Source organism: Conger conger, chromosome 5 (genome assembly GCF_963514075.1).
Source record: "Conger conger chromosome 5, fConCon1.1, whole genome shotgun sequence".
Lineage (NCBI taxonomy): Eukaryota > Metazoa > Chordata > Actinopteri > Anguilliformes > Congridae > Conger > Conger conger.
Window position 1 is genome coordinate 40,457,532 of NC_083764.1, and position 17,854 is coordinate 40,475,385.

General features: G+C 38.4%; 1 protein-coding gene across 1 annotated transcript in view; it reads right to left on the reverse strand.

Moving 5' to 3' along the window:
* ephb3b (eph receptor B3b) overlaps positions 1 to 16,468 on the reverse strand; it is a 70,031-nt gene extending 53,563 nt beyond the window's left edge. The window contains exon 1 of the mRNA XM_061241190.1: positions 15,890 to 16,468. Coding sequence (XP_061097174.1) covers positions 15,890 to 15,953 — 64 coding nt within the window. The 5' untranslated portion in view covers positions 15,954 to 16,468. The remainder of the gene's footprint in view (positions 1 to 15,889) is intronic.
* Between the last annotated feature and the right edge of the window lie 1,386 nt (positions 16,469 to 17,854).

Consider the following 17,854-nt stretch of genomic DNA (forward strand, 5'->3'; position numbering starts at 1 on the left):
TAGACAGTGTATATGGACTAGGGATGTGACAAATAATCTGTTTTTATAATGTGCAATATTTGTATGATATACAGTAGCATGATAACAGTCATGGTGGTGGCTCAATAAATCTGGTCTATTATAGGCTGGGAACCCAGCAGAAACGGTGCAAATATAAAAATGGGATTTTGTACCATAGTCGACTGGTCTTATGATTTTACTTTTATGCCAACGGTTTATATACAATTTGGCTTATGTTTTTATGTAACAGTAAACTCTGCCAGTGCATTTGATTTTATATGGCGCAGGGCAATCATTGTGGTGACTGGATTAATGTGTTTTTTTCACTTTCAAAATCAAATGGATATGATAGGCTACGGGTCAAATGATTTTTCTTTTATGCCAACAATTCCACTTGATTTTAGAAGTAGTTAAACTACATGGTCCTGGAAAATGTAGATAAGCTAGCTTTGGCAAACATTAGATATATAGAACACAACACTTTAAAATAACATGTTGGGTAGTGCACTATTAGGCTAAGTAAGTTATATATATTAAAAATATATATATATTGTTGCATTATATACACGTAATTATAGCCTTTATTTTTCAACTTGCCGACTTAGTAATGTTGCGTGCAACATTTGTTCAATGATGTATTGCTTTATTTGTTTGTATATATACAGCATAGTGGAAAGCTACATTGAGTCCTCTGTGAACCTTAAGAAATGCCTTACAATATACTGTAAGTGAACCAACAGCTACAGATTTAAAACGAAAACAAATTCTATCAGTCATGCGGTGAGGACACTGGGCCTCAATTCTTTGATAACTAGCATTCAATTCCCACCGGTGTTTGCAATCTTAACCCCCTGAAATAGCCAAATGACTGTTTGCTAGAACTAGCCTGACGGAAGTAATTACAAAGCTGGAATCTTTCTTTCAATTGTCTGACCAATTTCTGCATTTTGTCACTGGTGGTGATACCACATGTATTTAATTAAACGGAGCTTACCATTTCAGCTTCAGAAAAAAATAATCAGTTATCGGTTAGCAATTTTTGGTAAATGTGTACAACTCCGTTTTGGTTAACTGTTTAAACGTTTAACCGTTCACACCCCTAATATGGACTGCAGCATGCATTACGCATTATGTAAGTACATGATGTCAAGGAACTTGGTGGCCTGCCAGAGGTATAACTCTCACTTTAGGGAAAAAATATATATACTTAATCAGAATTACATGTCAGCGCTTATTTCTCTATGGAAATAAAATATTTAATACTTTTATGTCCATGATTACACACTGCAGACATGAGATCAGTTTGGCTGCCCACGTCAATGCAGAACTTACTTCCAGACGAGTATCAAAAATCTCATGTCAGGTACTTCTTACAGTGTTATTTCCAGAATACTTTGTTCTCATGCAAACTTTGTAATCCAGTTATTTGGATTTGGATTTTGATATTTCAATATTTTAATTAATTCCAGTCTTTGACTTAATGTACAAGGAATTTGCCTAGTCCAGAGGAAAAAATTTGAATTATTTTTTTGCACAATTATTTATAGTTGGATATTTATAGATGGCAAATTTATGGCTGAATAGTTTGTGGAAGATTAAAAAATGTGCCTCAGTGTCCAATTTTATTTAGCAGTAGGTAAAATGTTTGCGTGATTGAGTGTGTGTTTGTGGAAACTGAAAAACATCAAAATGAATACTGTAAATCCATTTTCAGCACCCCTCTATTACCATCAGGGGAGCGTAAGGTCATTTTGGAAGTGCAGAGATATCACACCAAAATATTTTCAATTTGACGGTCAAATTCATTCGTGCTTTGGGAGTTTGAAGACTGGTAAGGCAACTTCCCAAGTATGTAAATGTGTGCAAACATACATGCTGACAGATATTGTAAGATAGCCAGAAGGGATAATCTTAGACATGGAATAACCAAATTGCTGTTCTTAGTCACAGAGCTGCTTTGCAGTGGCTTCAGTTGGCCTGGAGTTTTGAGGAAATACCGACAGGGTATCATCACTGGTTTTGGCTAATTGTTCTACTTTACATTTAGAATGTTACAAAGCAGAGAAATTTCAGCTGAAAACCCAAAAAGTTTAGAATTACATTAATTATACCTGCAAAGCTCCAGAAATGGTCTTAAGTCAATGGATAATCTATAAGAACAACCGAAGTAAAGAGCTTGATGAATTAGTCTGAGCCCGCCTTGCAAGTAATCAAATACAACCGATCAATGCCAGGAAATAATTAGGTGTGGACAGGTCGCCTGCTAATTTAACCAAAACCTAGGTTAAACTGGGTTTGGATCTCCTAGTCTGTTCTGGGTGGGGGTGGGGGTCTGTCAGTATTAATCTCCCTCACCCTCGTTCATTGATTGATGGAATGCTAAATTGAATCTCTAATCACCACCCAGCCTTTATTCACAGCTCCCGGGAATGTGTTTCAGGGTAAAATTGGCTTTGGTGTTCGCCTTTCCCTTTCCCCCTTCCCTGTACTGACATCAATAGCACACACGTGACCTGGCTGACAACTCCCTGTACTGATATCACTGATTCAATCACATTTCATTTTTTAAATTATTTCTATACTTTATTCCTCCATTTTAAACCAACAAAAACAGCATCCCTAGCTGTCAGTAGTATTTCTTCAGGCCCAGTGTCCTCACCGCATGACTGCATGTTTCCTGTCCGTTTTTAAATTGCAAAAAGGTGCAAACCTCTCACACTCTTTATCAAGGTCAAAGGAACCGAGGTGCGCACACGTCAAAGCTGTCACGCAAGTGTCACCAGTTTGACGTTATTTACATAAAACGCTGTTTGACCTTCAAAGGAAAGCAAGTCACAGATAGGAGCCGTGAGACGGCATGTCTCACCTCTGACCTGGGAATACCCCGCAATAAAACACCCCCTGCTAGCACACGGGTATGGCAAAGGGCTTTGGTAAACACCCCCCTGACACAGATGGCAGCTAAGGGGCTTAATCACACAGGGAGCGAGAAGTAGTCGGGGGAATAAAACTGCAATTAGGTGACACGCAGCTCTGACAAGAGAGGGACAGAGGGCAGCCATTTGGAAATGAGGGAGGCAGAGAAAGAAAACTGCATGAAAGGAATTCTGGGCATACGCATGTAAATAAAATAATATGGAAGATTAGTTTTTTGTGGGGGGTTTTTCGCAGAAAAAAGCACGACTTCTCAGCCTCCGTAGCAGCATTCGGCGGATGGTGACAAATCTGCAAGCGCGGATCTTAAAAGGGCCATATCACAGGTGGTATCTGTTATCAATCCTCAGCCAATTTAGCACGGCTGGTTCAATCCAACTTCACAGATGGGCTGGAGGGCTGTGTGGAAAAGGTGAAAATAATGGAAACGGAGGAAAGGAAAGACCTGTGCTAACGTCTGTGCCGTACAATGATGAAGCTTGCTCATACTGCTGCAAATTTGTTTTAGATTTAGCATTCAATACATTTTCAAGTATCTATTTATGTCCATCTTCAGCTGCTTTTTATTAGTGTTGATTGAGTGGAGCTCTTACACTTCTTTGAATGTGGTAAAGATATATAGCAGTAGGAGTGGGTGGTAGAAAGAACAAAAGCAAAAGTGAAAGAGTAAAAAGACAGGAAAAGAGAGGGGGAGGATAGAGAAGAGGCGAAGAATGAGCTGACAAAAGACTAAATTGAATTCTATAACCTTGTCCCCGTAAAGCCAAGAACACACAGTCCCATTTTGGCTTTATTTCGCAGCAAAGATAGCTTAATTAGTTTTTTATATGAGTTAGTTATATGAATGTGCGCATTGAAGAGATCAACTGTATATCAATTTAATTCTGACAATCACGCAGTGTAGCGTGTATTTCCGAGCAGTGACTGCAAATCCATTTCTGAGAAGTTGTGACTTTTTGCCCAAGTGTCAGATTCCACAAATGAGTTGACAAGAAAGAATGTCAACAACCAAGGAAAACAATAACCATTCAGCAAAATGTACCAGCCGCTGTTTCCTGCAAATGTGTAGAATCCATTTCACATTTCAGCTATCAATGAAAAAAGAAATGAAGCTGTGAAAACACATGAACAAGGCTCAAACCACATCTGAGATGAGTTAAAGACGCCATGTTATTGACATGTGATAGGTTCAGTGTCTAAGGCATGTGTTTAATTTTGATTAAAGGTGTGTCCAAAAGGAGAGACATATCACATAACATGCATAATACCTTGTTTAAAAACTCCTATGCCTCAGCACGCATTGTCTGTCGCAATTCCAATATTCCTACAGAACAGAATCGCAGCAAACTAGCATATAGTTCTATGTATATTTGCACTAGTCTTGCTGATAATTGAAAAACAATACAAAAACATAATTCTTGACTTAAAATACACCTGTTTAGATTAGATCTCTTATTTGTGTTTTCCCATTGCATTACATTACATTTAATTAATCTAACAGATGCTTTTAACTAGGCCATATACAAATAGTGCATACCAAAGGTCATGGTAACACCTACAGAACACGTGTCAGATAAGGCACAATTTGCATGAAGGATCAGTTGTCTACAGCCGTGAACTAGTTCACATGGTAAATATACAGGAGGCTATGTCAGTAGGTATGGTATGTCAGACAAGAAGCAAGGCATGATGGATATAGTTAACAAATACAGCACCAAGAAGGATACAAATTTCCCCTCCTGCATCCCTCTACCTAACTGCCCCCTCACTTACATGTGTTAAAGATTAATAATCATGCAGTTTGGTGTGTACGATTTCTATGATTTATTACACTGCATACAGCCTTATTTTTATGACGATGAAGATGTGCAGGGACTATATAAGCAGAGTTGAGTTTCATTAATAATTAACCGTCTGTAAAATAGACTTTCTCTTCTCCTTAATGAAGGTGTTCTGTTTTTCTGACCTCACTTGGCCAATGTATTTGTGACCCTTCAATTCTACTGTATAGCGCACGATGAAGAGGTCGAGGAGGACCATCAAGGACCGATTCATCATGATAATTCATTGTACCCCCGTGGAGATTGGTTTATTTCTATTTATCGCTGCTTAAGGTTGTCTGACCTTTCCATTAAAGCAAATAAATAAATAAATCGAAAACACAACACGCTACGGAAAAGGCTTTAAACACTGCCTTGGGCATTTGATTAACTTCAGAAGCTCGGTTAAACCGTCTTCACAGGGCCCCGGTCCCTGCTGAAGGAATGCCATGCACTCCTTCGCTAGCTCTTGAAACACGGTCAGAGGTCTCATCTAGAAACATTGGCACAATGTTTCCATTGATCCGAGCCAGGTTGCTTGTCAGTTTCATTAAAAAGCCAGTGGATTCCTTCCAGCTCACGTCACAGGACTGGCTTTTCATTTGGGAAGCGGGGATTGAGGGGGGAGCATGGATCTGTCTGCGTTTGGAATGGGGTGAGGTTAATCACACTGGGGAACGTGCAGAGATGGACAGAGCCACAGACAGAAGACTCAACCCCTGCCTACACACACACACACACACACACACACACACGCAGACATCCACTCGTGCACACACACATGCACACTCGAACAACACCCAGTGGGAGCAGCAGGCCCACACAAGCACGTCAATCAGCTCTTTCTCTCAACACTTTTTCAAAGGAAGAAACCAGCTTAAAGTCCAGTTCATACCATGCTGCCAAGAGTCCATGTCTTTTTTCACTTTTTTCCCCATCAACCCCCCTCCATCATCTCTTCCTTAATCATGCTCCATTCTACATTTTATTTCCGAGGCCTTCATTCACAGACATTACCATCGACTACTAAGCACATCTTTTCACATGACTATTAGAAGACTCTGACATTACAGGAAGCGCATTCAGGAAGCACGCTCCATCAACAGGCTCAAAGTTCTCTCCCATAACAGTAATGTGACCATTTGGAGGAAATTAGATAAATCACTGGTTTTTTCATCACGTGCGACAAATTCATTAACATGAAAATGGTGAATATGCCCATTGATGATCAAACAAGCTCCATCGAAGTGGGGCCATATCCCTAGAATTCCCAATTAGGGTATTCCAGTAAACCATGAATAGACAATAGCAAACATATCTGAAGTTCAAAAGAACCAAGTTTACTAGATTGTCCTCCATAACCACCAATTAATTATTGTACTGGGTCAGTATGTAATCAGGTTAGATTTTTGCTGACACAAGCAGGCCAAATAATATGGGATTGTCAGTGGATAGGGGAGTGGCTTGCAGTCAACTGGCAAATGCCTGGATTCAATCAACATTGGATCTAACGCTGAATCACAATTAAATGTAAGCATTAAGGATAATGTATGGCTAAATCCAATCAAGGCTTTACTTGCTTTAGCCTTTAATTGCTAAACGCCTCATATATTTTTTTACCATGAGTGCTCTGGATGTAAGCATCTGTTAAGAAAATAAACACAAACAAGATGAAAAGTAATCCTCAAGGTCTGTGGAAGAAATAAAAAAATGACCCAGATTAATAAACTATGCAATTTCTCTTGACTGGAAATAGCGTGATGTTCCCTGTTGTGATTTGTCAGAAACTGTTGAAGAACATAAATTCGATGTTCGCATCAACTTGGGCCTGGAGGCCCCCCGGTATTGCCAAATACACCCACTTTCACACATGTTCCCGTAATGTTTTCACGCCTCTTAAGTGCCCTTCCTCTGTCCCTTCAACTATCCATATGAAAGACAAACATATCACGAGAGCCATAAAACCTAAACCTAAGCAAACACCAGGGGCACATTTGGCGCCCATCAAAGGCAATGTTGTTTTCCTCCTTTCAGAACCATTTGCATCATTTTACAAACTTTAGACTTTTCAATGTTTTTACAGCCCTATACAGTCGCTTAATAGATAAAGTATTGCCTGAAGTTACTTATTTACCCATGAATACAGCTTGAAAGAAGGCAGGCGCAGAAAACACTTGACTACCCTGCCAGAATTTTGGCATAAATCATGAAGTGCATATGCATTAAAGCAGAAGTACCATTATTTCATACACAACAGCAACCTTTCATTAAAAAATTAGCAATGAAGACAAATTGAAATGACCAGGTTTTTTTAATGCCATAAAAAGCTTTTTTGCCAGATTTTGGGGGTTTTCCCATCCAAAAAATGCCTCCTCCAAACCAGCTGACCTGGAATACTTTATTTATGATTGTTGTAATAGTCACACTTTGTCTCCATGCTAGAAAGACACAGTTTCTGCAATTTGGAGTCTGATCTTTCTCCTTAATTTAACCAGGTGAGTCCAATGGAGATGGTTATCTCTGTGGGTTGGTTGTAAGGCTACTGAACAGACTCCTAGCATGGTATAGTGAATCACAAATTGTACTAAATATCACAGAAAGGGAATAACAAACAGAACACGGGGAAGTGGCCGCTTCCACCAGAAGTTAACGTCCGTTGAATGGTAGTTTTTCTCCTGAGGAATGTGGTTTATAATTATGGTTGCTTATTGACTATCTCAGACACTAAAACACTTCCATTGATGTGAATTGGACCAATAATGATAGAGTTCCTGTGTTTAGAAGACTGTGTTAGTTCACGATGGTCCGAACACCGCCGTATAAGCCTGCCCGGTTCGTAGTCTCTCGTTAGCAACAGCTGCCCCACCACAATGTCACAGTGGGGCACAATTACCATGTCACTGGATGCTGAGATGGATCACGTATGTGACTCATACCAAGTTTTTCTGAAAATGGAAGGAATTATACTTTACACACACAAAAAAACCAAAGCGGATCTGGAAGTAATTTTTTAGTTATTCGTCATGAAAGTTGCACTATTCAGAACCTGGTGAGCTAACTTGGTGTTCGGAACAAAGTGTGTTCACATTACATTTCAGTCTTCATTTTCCAACAACAACTCATTTATGACACTACAACTGTTGTACCCGAAAATATTATCACATGGATCTGGGTGTTGTACTAGTACTGAACTTATTATTGTATATAAGTCTCGTGATGACCACTTAAGTGGAGTAGAAGATATTACTGATGATAATGATAAGCATTATTTTTTATAACCTCCTGGATGTCATATCCTTGGTGTGGCTAACATGCAATGCATGGTTATGGGGATATTTCGATAGTGTGTTCAACAACCCTACTAACCTACTAACATGCTTACAACAAAACATTAGCCATAAATACATAACAAGCAAAACAAGCAGCAGCATGAGTTTGTATATGGGAATAATTTGTGTACTTTCCTATTCTCAAATATATAAACTCTTATTATTTTCTGCATAGTCTGTCAACCCTTTTCTTGGTATCAATCAAGTGATGGCTGGCACAAAACCTGGCGCAATAATAGAAAAATATAATGCACAGAGTGAGGAAAATCAGAGCAGACAGACACAAAGACAAAATAATAATGCAGTAGGAGACAGGAATCACACAGTTAAATATCAATGGACAATGGTGTATCCACAAACTGCTTCAGTCAAGCCTAATAAAGTCAGGCAGGTCTCAAACCCAACTGGAAAATATGAAGCTGGGCAGACAATAGGGGGAGAACAGTCAGTTAGATTTACATCTAACTTATACATTGTCACATCTATGTCATGCATGCCCCATCTAACTCGCACCCTACATCCAGCTCACGCATATCATGTCATTATCTTGACTGTAGTTCATAATATATCTATAGCGTCCAGATGGTTATTGTACACCGTTACTTATCTCAAATAGGTTTATAGTTTGAATTGATTCCATCCACACAATAATTGACCGCAATTGAAGCACTTCGCGACAATCATAACGTAAAAACACTGATTGTTCTAGGAATAACGCGCGCTCTACAAACTACCCCAAAAACTTGCATTTTAAATAGGCTACGACCAATTTATTTCTTTGTTGTTTTTTGCTTTTTAAAGCTCTTTTATTTTACACTACGCATTTTAAACCAGGGGTAACACCACATTGACGAACTTCGGCATCCCTCGACTTTGTTTTGGGTGTCTATTCTTTGGGGCTTTGTCATTGACAAAGCCGCACGACCTATTTTGCTGTTGACTGAAGGGTTGAATGCGCTTCTGAAGGACTCCAGCGTTCCACTCCGCTAGCCGCCGACAGCTTCGGCGGGATCTTGGCAATCGGCAGTTCCAGACGCACTCCCTACTCCCACTTCTCAGCAGCCAGTGTCAAAGACCTGCTATTTTGTGGGCCTCTCGATCAGCCGTGCAGACAGGCTCTTTAGGCGTCTCAAAGGAAAGCTTTATACAGGCTGGTATGCATCCACTATAATTTTATACCAGTTACAAGCATTTAAAACTGAGTTATTTGCAATGATTCCTGTCGATTAATTAGGACACACACAAACATATATACACACAAACACACTCTCACAGACATGCACACAAACACACGCACACAAAAACACAACCAAGACTGGATGCACACATTGCACATGTACGTCCAGTTGCCAGGAAGTGGGTGCTTCTTTCAGCTTATGGCTTCATGTTATAAAAATCTATAGCAAACAAAGACTTTTTGTTCAACATGGCTTCTCCTACATCTGTGACCCTGATCTTATTCTGACTGCAGCGTAGGCCTATTATCTGTTTGTTTCCTTAGAATAAGTTGCAATTATCAGTTGCGGTAAAGATAATAATAGCTTTCCTTGCCATACCTATGCATTGGGCTCGCCTTATAAGAGTGACGTGCATAAACTTGAGAAATAATAAACAAATAGCTATGTGTGCTAGCCCACTGACATGAGAGAATGGTAGCCTGTTTATCTTGACTTAAAAGTGAAGCCGTTATTACGTTATGCTGACTACGACCAACTCCTATTTAAATACAATATTGGAAGAAATGGGTGCTGAGCTAACTAACTCCCTTTTCGTCTAGATCTAAATAAATCAAACTTACATTTTAAAAATGTAATTACCTATCCTTCCAAATGTTAAACAGAAGTCATTCGCTTAATAAATTAGAGACTAAAACAGATGAAGCCTGCAATTCAAACAATTTCATAGTTGATATTTACTTCTAAAAATATACTTTATTCTTCAAAAATCATGCTAGCAAATATTAATACAGTAAATAACCTTAGTTGAAATGTGTCTAAGATGTGTAGTTTCATTGTTACTTTTTAGAACAAAGTGACATAGACATACTGTAATTGAAATGGGTCTTGCTTTACATAGCAATTTATAGTTTAAACGTATTATGAGTCGACAGCCAGACTATAAATAAACTGAATATATCCATTTAATATACAAATACTACACACACACACACACACACACATAATGAAATACACAATAATAGTCATCTGAGGCTGTTCGTTGTACATAATTGGGGGAAAGGAAACTCGCGACCATTTGGGTGGCAAATGCTTGGCCTAACTTTGTCCTGCCAATATTTAAACAATCATTAGCCTGATGTTCGTGGTGCACAACAAACATGAATACTTTGTAAGGGCACATCTATGGTGCATAATTTCAGGGAAATCAAATTGTTCTTGTATAATTACATTTTGTTTTAGGAAAATATGCTAAGCTTCAAATAAACCTGTCCAAAATGTAAAATGGGCTACGGGATAAAGGATACTATTTCAAAGTCACAATTACTTCTTAGGACCAAATTAAACTGAAATATAAATATCATGCAAGGTGATTCCTATTTATTTACAAACATGAAAATTCTGCTTGTGTTCTGTTGCTTTCTGTGACTAGGACATAGGCCGGCAGTGAAATGAACCCCTTCATGAAATGGGCGGCAATGGAGGGTCCTGCTCTGTTATTACTCGGTTAAAATATTTCTGTATGCTGAGTTAGCATGCTGGTTAGCAGAGATGTGCATTTATTTTCCCCAGGGCAGGTAAGAGTGAGTGCCACATTGGTATGCAAATCTCACCCATAGAGATGAAGTGCTACACTAATTAGCAGAATGTTTATTATTAGAATCAACCGCACTTAGTTTCCTTATTATTATTACTATTATTCATATTCATATTATTATTACTATTATTATTATTATTATTATTATTATTATGAAGAAGAAGTGTATAGACGGATGTTGTATTCTCTTTTTTTAATTAAATGTTCTTCAATCAGGGTTTTGCGTACTGAGAGATATGTGTTCTACTTATCAACTGTGGAGACATTTCATTATTATAAGGACAAGCACCTTAAACTATTTTAGTAACACAACAGCTATTTAAATACATGTTTAAAGGTTTGTCCTCAATCACTCATTGCTTGTGCCCTCTATCTCATACCCAACTGGCCCATCGATGTGCTTTCAATCAGGATGAAACAGTCATTGCACACTCCCAAGATCTTATCTGCATAAAAATAGTCTGTGGCTTGGCACATTTTCCCAGTCCATTACTAATTTAACGGCATATTTTTGTCACAAAGTCTCCCTCCAATTTTTGGCTTGTTGTTATTACTCTCACATTTGGTAATACTGGAAATTATGGAAATTTTGTCTGTTATGACTTCTGTAATTGTCTTACAATAACCCTTTTAAGGAAATCGGAAAATTCACACAATAGACTGTTGTTCGTCGACGTTCAGTAGCCTATAGGGTGTCAATCAATCACACAGTGGACCTTTTTTCTTGTTTTACAAAACAAACCAATGGGTCTTAGAGAATGCGTTGACATCACTACTCAGCCTAATGATGAAAAAAAAAATGTAAGCTGTGAAATATAATGCATAAGCTGCATATATTCCTCACTTATGTCCACGGAAAACTTATTGGCATCAAAGAAACTAGCCTGTTATGAATATATTCCATCTGAAGGCCATTTATTTCTTCAGAAACCCGTAGGGCCCCCGTAAACTCACTGTCAATGGGATTCTAATGAAGCTTGAGATTCCTTATTTAACTCAAAGCAAGTGCGCAGAACAAAATGGCCGCACCTCAGCTTCTTCCTCGATGGGTTAAGTGATGATAACAATAATAATAGAGGGCTCTCCATGCACAAAGGAATGAAGAGGATTAAAACAAGGTCCAGGAGTGCGGCAAATTGCATGGGATGAAACGCACGTAAAGAGGCCTGCTCGGATGTGACTCAATTCAGGAAAATCAAAAGGTACAGACTCAAATCACAGTGAGCATTTAGGATTGTGGTTCCACATAAACGTTCATAACACAACATTGTGCACCAGAATATTTCCCTAGATGGTGAGCCTGTTAGAGAGAACAGTTATTTGTAATAATAAAATATGTAATGAATAATACATTGAGAATACATTGAAAGAGCCTGACTGTGCTACACAGAGAAGTCCTTGGAGGGAGAATGATGCAAAGATATAAGCGAAAAGCCATGACTTTGCACCATGTTGATAAGGTCGCTGAACGATTTCCATCTAACCCCACCTTGACACTGGTGTGTCTTCAAAGTACCCGTCTAAAAGGGAACATTACTTTAGTCCTGCATCAAAATATGGAACCGCTGCATAGATTCATGGCAACAAAGACCTTGAGAATGGTATTATTATTTTCCCATGCAGACCTGAATAAATATAAAGACTTGCCAGTGATTCTCTCATTACAAAGGGGTGGAGAGGGGGGTTAAAAATCTCTAAGACAGTGACGGATAAGACAGCCGTGGAACAGAGAATGCTATGAAAAGAAATCCTTCCAAATATTTTTTTTTGACCTGTTGAAGAGTCTTGGGAACCAATTAAAAGTGGTTGGAAATAATAAAACCGCAAAGTTATTTAGGATCCGGTAATAAAAATGAACTGAAAATAAAAATAATAAATTGGTGAACCGCTGAGTAAAGAATTGTATTTATTTATTTATTTATTTATTTATTTATTTATTTATGTATGTATTTTCTTGTACAGAGCAACTGACAAAATAGTATTTCAAATTGGTGCTTGTTTTGCACTGGCCTTGAAAACCACTTTGGCCACAGGAGTAAAGCTGACCTACCTACCTTTTTTTACTACATATAAAATTCAAGATTAGTTCAAAGTTCCATTTTCAAATTACTTACACAAAAGTTTTGTCAGAAACTGTGGGGTAGTTGTACAATAAAAGGCAGAAAAGTTACAATTGGTTCAGACTTACTGAGCTGATTGTACCCACAAACACACACACAAGCTTCCCCAAAATATAATTGGTTGTACAATGGACTATGTAAATCATGTCACATGAAACAAGAGCATATCTGACTTACAGAATATCTTAGGCTTGCCTTGAGATAGTGTTAACATTTACTTTCCCATTGCATGAAACACCTTGCTTTCTCTTGCATTGCAAATGTTACTTTCAATGTGGAAAAAAATGCAACCAATCCTTGTGTTAACTGAAATTCGTGTTATGTTCTTATGTCCAGAGAGAGATTGCTGACAGTCACCAAACGTTTTCTAGACAAACATTAAGCTGTTCTCTTAGTTTAGCCCACCAGCATTTTACTTACCGCCAGTAGAAAAAAGTAAACAAGAACCCCATCAGGCATTAATGGTAAGGTCTGCAGGCCATAATGTCTCGCACAGCAGGCTAACTAACTTATTTCAGTCTATTTTGATCTTACAGAGCTTTTAGTAGGTTAAATGAGAAATAATGGCGAGACTCCACATAACAGACCATTAATCACTTTGTATTAAAATTGAACCATGCTGACTTCAACTACCTTTAATATCTAACGTTTAATGCCTATCCCATCGTAAACTGATTACAGAGTGCATATAGTTAAAAGTTTTATTCAACGTTTCATCGGTCACTTCCAGCGAGAACATCTAATATCGGCAATTCAACCGCATCATTATTATGAGGGAAACAGAAAATTACACAAATAGATCAGGAATGGCATACATACACCATAGGCTATATAGGCTACAGCTATACAGCTTTGTTTTGTTACTTTTTTTGCCAGAGCTGGGCCAAAGTATCGCAATACGTTAAAAAAATACGATAAATACTGAACCATATTGCTTCCCAAAAAATCCATGGTCATTTCGTCGCGCGGGCTAATTATTTTCTTTAAGTAAATAATTGTAGCCTAATGATGATATGGAAAAATAGTATTTAAATTTCATTAGTGAAAGCGGTTAATGGAAATGTTAATTACATTCTCAGAGGTCTGAGGAAGTTCCTTGCAAAATATATTTAGTTATAGGCTATCTGGTTATGCCCTGGCTTAGTTCACAATGGCAAACGTCCTCGAAACTCTTGAGTATTCAATTTTTAAAATACCCATCATGTTAAGGTAGATACTCTTTATTGTCGACCCAAAGGAAATTAGCGCAACACGATCCCTCAGTGGGGAGTCCCAGTTTGCTTAGCCTACTGCATCTGATTGTGGCGAGACGTGATATTCTGGCCACCGTCGTTCTTTTCAAAGTTAGATATCTGTTTTAAAAATCAGAAATTTCTACTTAAGCGTGGAAGGATAACAAGCCTTGACTTTCATGGTTTCCCATGACACGGTCAAAGAAGTCTAGCCATCCGCGAAGTTCGCGTATGCGGGCTGCCATGAAGATTCGCTTTTCAGGAGAATTGTAACTGAATTTCCACAAGCACTCTTGCTGTTATAATTTGCAGTTATTGTTGACTAGCTGGCTATTAGAATTATGCATGGTTGTATTTAACGCTTAATATTGAAACACGAAGTCTGTCAGAAGAGCCTGCAACTTAAGTTTTGCGCACGAAAAAAAGGCGTTCCATGTGCATATATAATTGCATTATTGGATATCAAAATAAATAGGCAGAATAATAATCACAACAGTAATAATAATAATAATATCAATGTGTTGTGTTATTATCATAGGCCATAATAATACAATAGTCTCCCCGACAGCAGTTGGTTGACTGTCTACCCGCACAAAGAGTTGAGTAGCTACACTCTCTACTGTATGATTTGCCAGCTGAAGCTTTTTTGTAGATGTGAGCGCATAGAAAAAATCCATTACATTAGATCCCAGTGGAATTATATAGACTGCCTTAGTAGGCGAAATTGGCCTAAATGAAAACCGGTATAGCATGAACAATATTTTAGTAAATAAAATAACCGGGAAACAAAGCTACAGATAGTAATTATTAGAAATTTCAAAGAAAGTTTTACACCATATTACACCAAGCATGTCTGACAACTAATATTCCAGTTATGATTGCCAAGAAAGCCAGGAGCCTATGTTATTGCTAGCATTAAAAACAGTTGACGTGCCATGGGGTGATACAAAAAAGCGCTCTTTTTTAAAGCAAACGTTAAACTTCTAGTCGTTAACTTGCTAGCGTGTCCGTTTAGAATGTTTTTGCATAGGCTAATTGTTTAGAATCACAGACACTTTTCAGTTTCTTCCAATAAATATATAAATATTTGTTCGCAATGCCACTGAATTCCACATCTATCCAACACTTCAAATGGTAACGTGTTTTTTTCGATAAGTGGTCGTTTACGGCCGTAGTAATTCAGTAAATCAATGTTTCCTTTGGTAGGGTAAGTGTGTTTCTGTGGCAGGCTAGAAACCGCGGACTTTCTTTGATTGTACTGAAATGGGAAGTGTCACAGTCGAACCTGGCCGTTATGGGATTTATCTGCCTTCTGGTTTTAGAGGGATAGGCTCTTTAAGCGTTAGATCCAAACTGAAACGGGAACATATATTACACTGAATGTGACCATTTGGATATAGGATTAAAGCCTACCGCAATAAGTGTGCTGTTGTCCGGATAGTGTAGCCAAATTTGGACCAAACTCAATGTAGTCTTTAAACTGCAGTATCCCGAAAGAGCGTCAAACGGCACATAACAGCACAGATTGGCAGGCGGGTTTTAGATGAAATCAATAAAATAAAAATAAATACAATTATATATATATATATATATATATATATATATATATATATATATATATATATATATAAAATTTCACTCCCATACACTACAGCAATACAAAATTTTGGCACAGCACTTACCTTCAACAGCTAGAACCACAGGCAGCAAAACGCTGCATAAAAATAGCAAATAATCCATTGTCATAAAGTATGTTCGGGCATGAAAACAGGTTCCTGTGAGAGTTTTTGTGAAATCCCTAAAAATGTTAACTTGTCTCCAGAAACAAACTTGCTCTAAAATCCAGGGTTATCTCCACAAAAAAAATGAAAAAAGGAAATGGAAAACTCGGATACTCTTCTTAAAAGGGGGTATGCCACCTAGCCCAGACAGAGCAAAGTCTTACCCACGTATGCTTCGCATTGGGCGTAACAACGGGGTAGCTACCCTCTTTGCTCTGGTCACTCGCAACAAAAAACACTTATGTCCTGATGCCGGGCGCACTTAATGTTGTCTGATGCGTCTGAATTGTTTCAAGGCAAATCCGCAGGTTGTAGATTCGGTTACAGTGTTATTTCTTCTTGTTGTACAGATAGGCCCACCATAATGTAGTCCAGTCATAAATGTGGATGCGTGCGTCTTGATCCACCAATACAACAAACCGCTTTCTTATGGACACTGTAATTCCCTGAGCGAATTCTTGGTGTACCTCCGCAAGGCTGTTGCTTCGCTCCGTTTGAGTACTGGAATGAAGACTTGGAGCGAGAGGGTCGGGGAGCGGAGGAGGAGTTACGGTTAAGGCAGCTGCCAGTCCTCCTCCAATAGTCGCACTCCCGCGACTGTTAAAGCTTGTGCTGGAGCTCCGTAGGTCTAAGATCAAACGTGTATAGGGTAAAGAGCCTAGTCACGACGGACACATAGCGCCCCCTTCGGGATAATAATTCAAAATAGGACGATGCTGTCCTGTGCTCGAATTTCAGTGAAGATTTCGTATTATTTCGAAACCTATGCCAATAAATTAAGAGACATTAGCCTGTATGTAGAATCGGTAAAAGAAGGATCACTTCGCTATTTTTAAACGCTGCGTTTTTACGTTTAGTTCGGTTAGTATCCTATCCTCCAACGTCAATGGCTGTGGGTAGACTGCTTAATATTTCCACTATACAGGGAACGATTCCGTCCATGAGTCAGCGACTAAGTCCACCAGTCATAACTAACTTAACGGGAAACATGTTATAACATTTTTGTCAACCACAGCAGAATTATTAGTGTGATTGCGAAGCAACACACTACAGTTAATCGAAATACAAGTTTATTATTATTGTAACAGTCGTCGAGTTCAGGTATTGGTTTATGGATATAAATTATTCCTAAAGAATGAATAGGGCATGCGTTTCAGTCGCTTCGAGTTTTTTTCATTTATTGTTTTCACCGCATTTGTCTTGTCCTGCGGCTCACTGCTACCTGGCCTCACTGGTCACAGACATGACTCCCCCCACGCCCGTATTGATTTGGGGAAGCAGACAGATACGTCAGAATGAGGCACGGTCGCAAATTGAAGGCAACAGTAGCCTATTCCTAGCCATATATTCAGAAAGTTCTGTTGGACCACTGGATTGTTTTTGGATCCAGACTTAAATCTTAAATGCATTCAGTTAGCATGCTTTAATAAAACGAGTAACTAAATAATTTTAGAAACATTCTAACTGCAGTTTGTTTAGCGTTTACAAAATGAAACTGTTAAAGTTTATGATAAGGACAAGGCTGCATAAATGTATACTACTGCCCTATCTGAGAGAGCCAAGAAAGTGATGGTCCTGTATTAACTCTTGTACCAAAACCTATGTTTATTGTTTGCTTGCCTGTTATTCTTTGAGAGATCAGCCATAGAAGGAACAGGATCCCCTTTCAAGTTAATTTTGAAAGTGTTTCAGGGGATGTTTTTCATAAAATGCTCAACAGATGTGAGGAAAGGTTTAAAATAGGGATTGAAATTCACATTGAAAAAAACCCTGACTTGGAATGCTTGCTGAAGTATGTTAAACTGTAACTATTGCTTGGGTAAAAACCAGCCCTCAAGGGTTCTGTTTGCATGAATGGAAATTCCT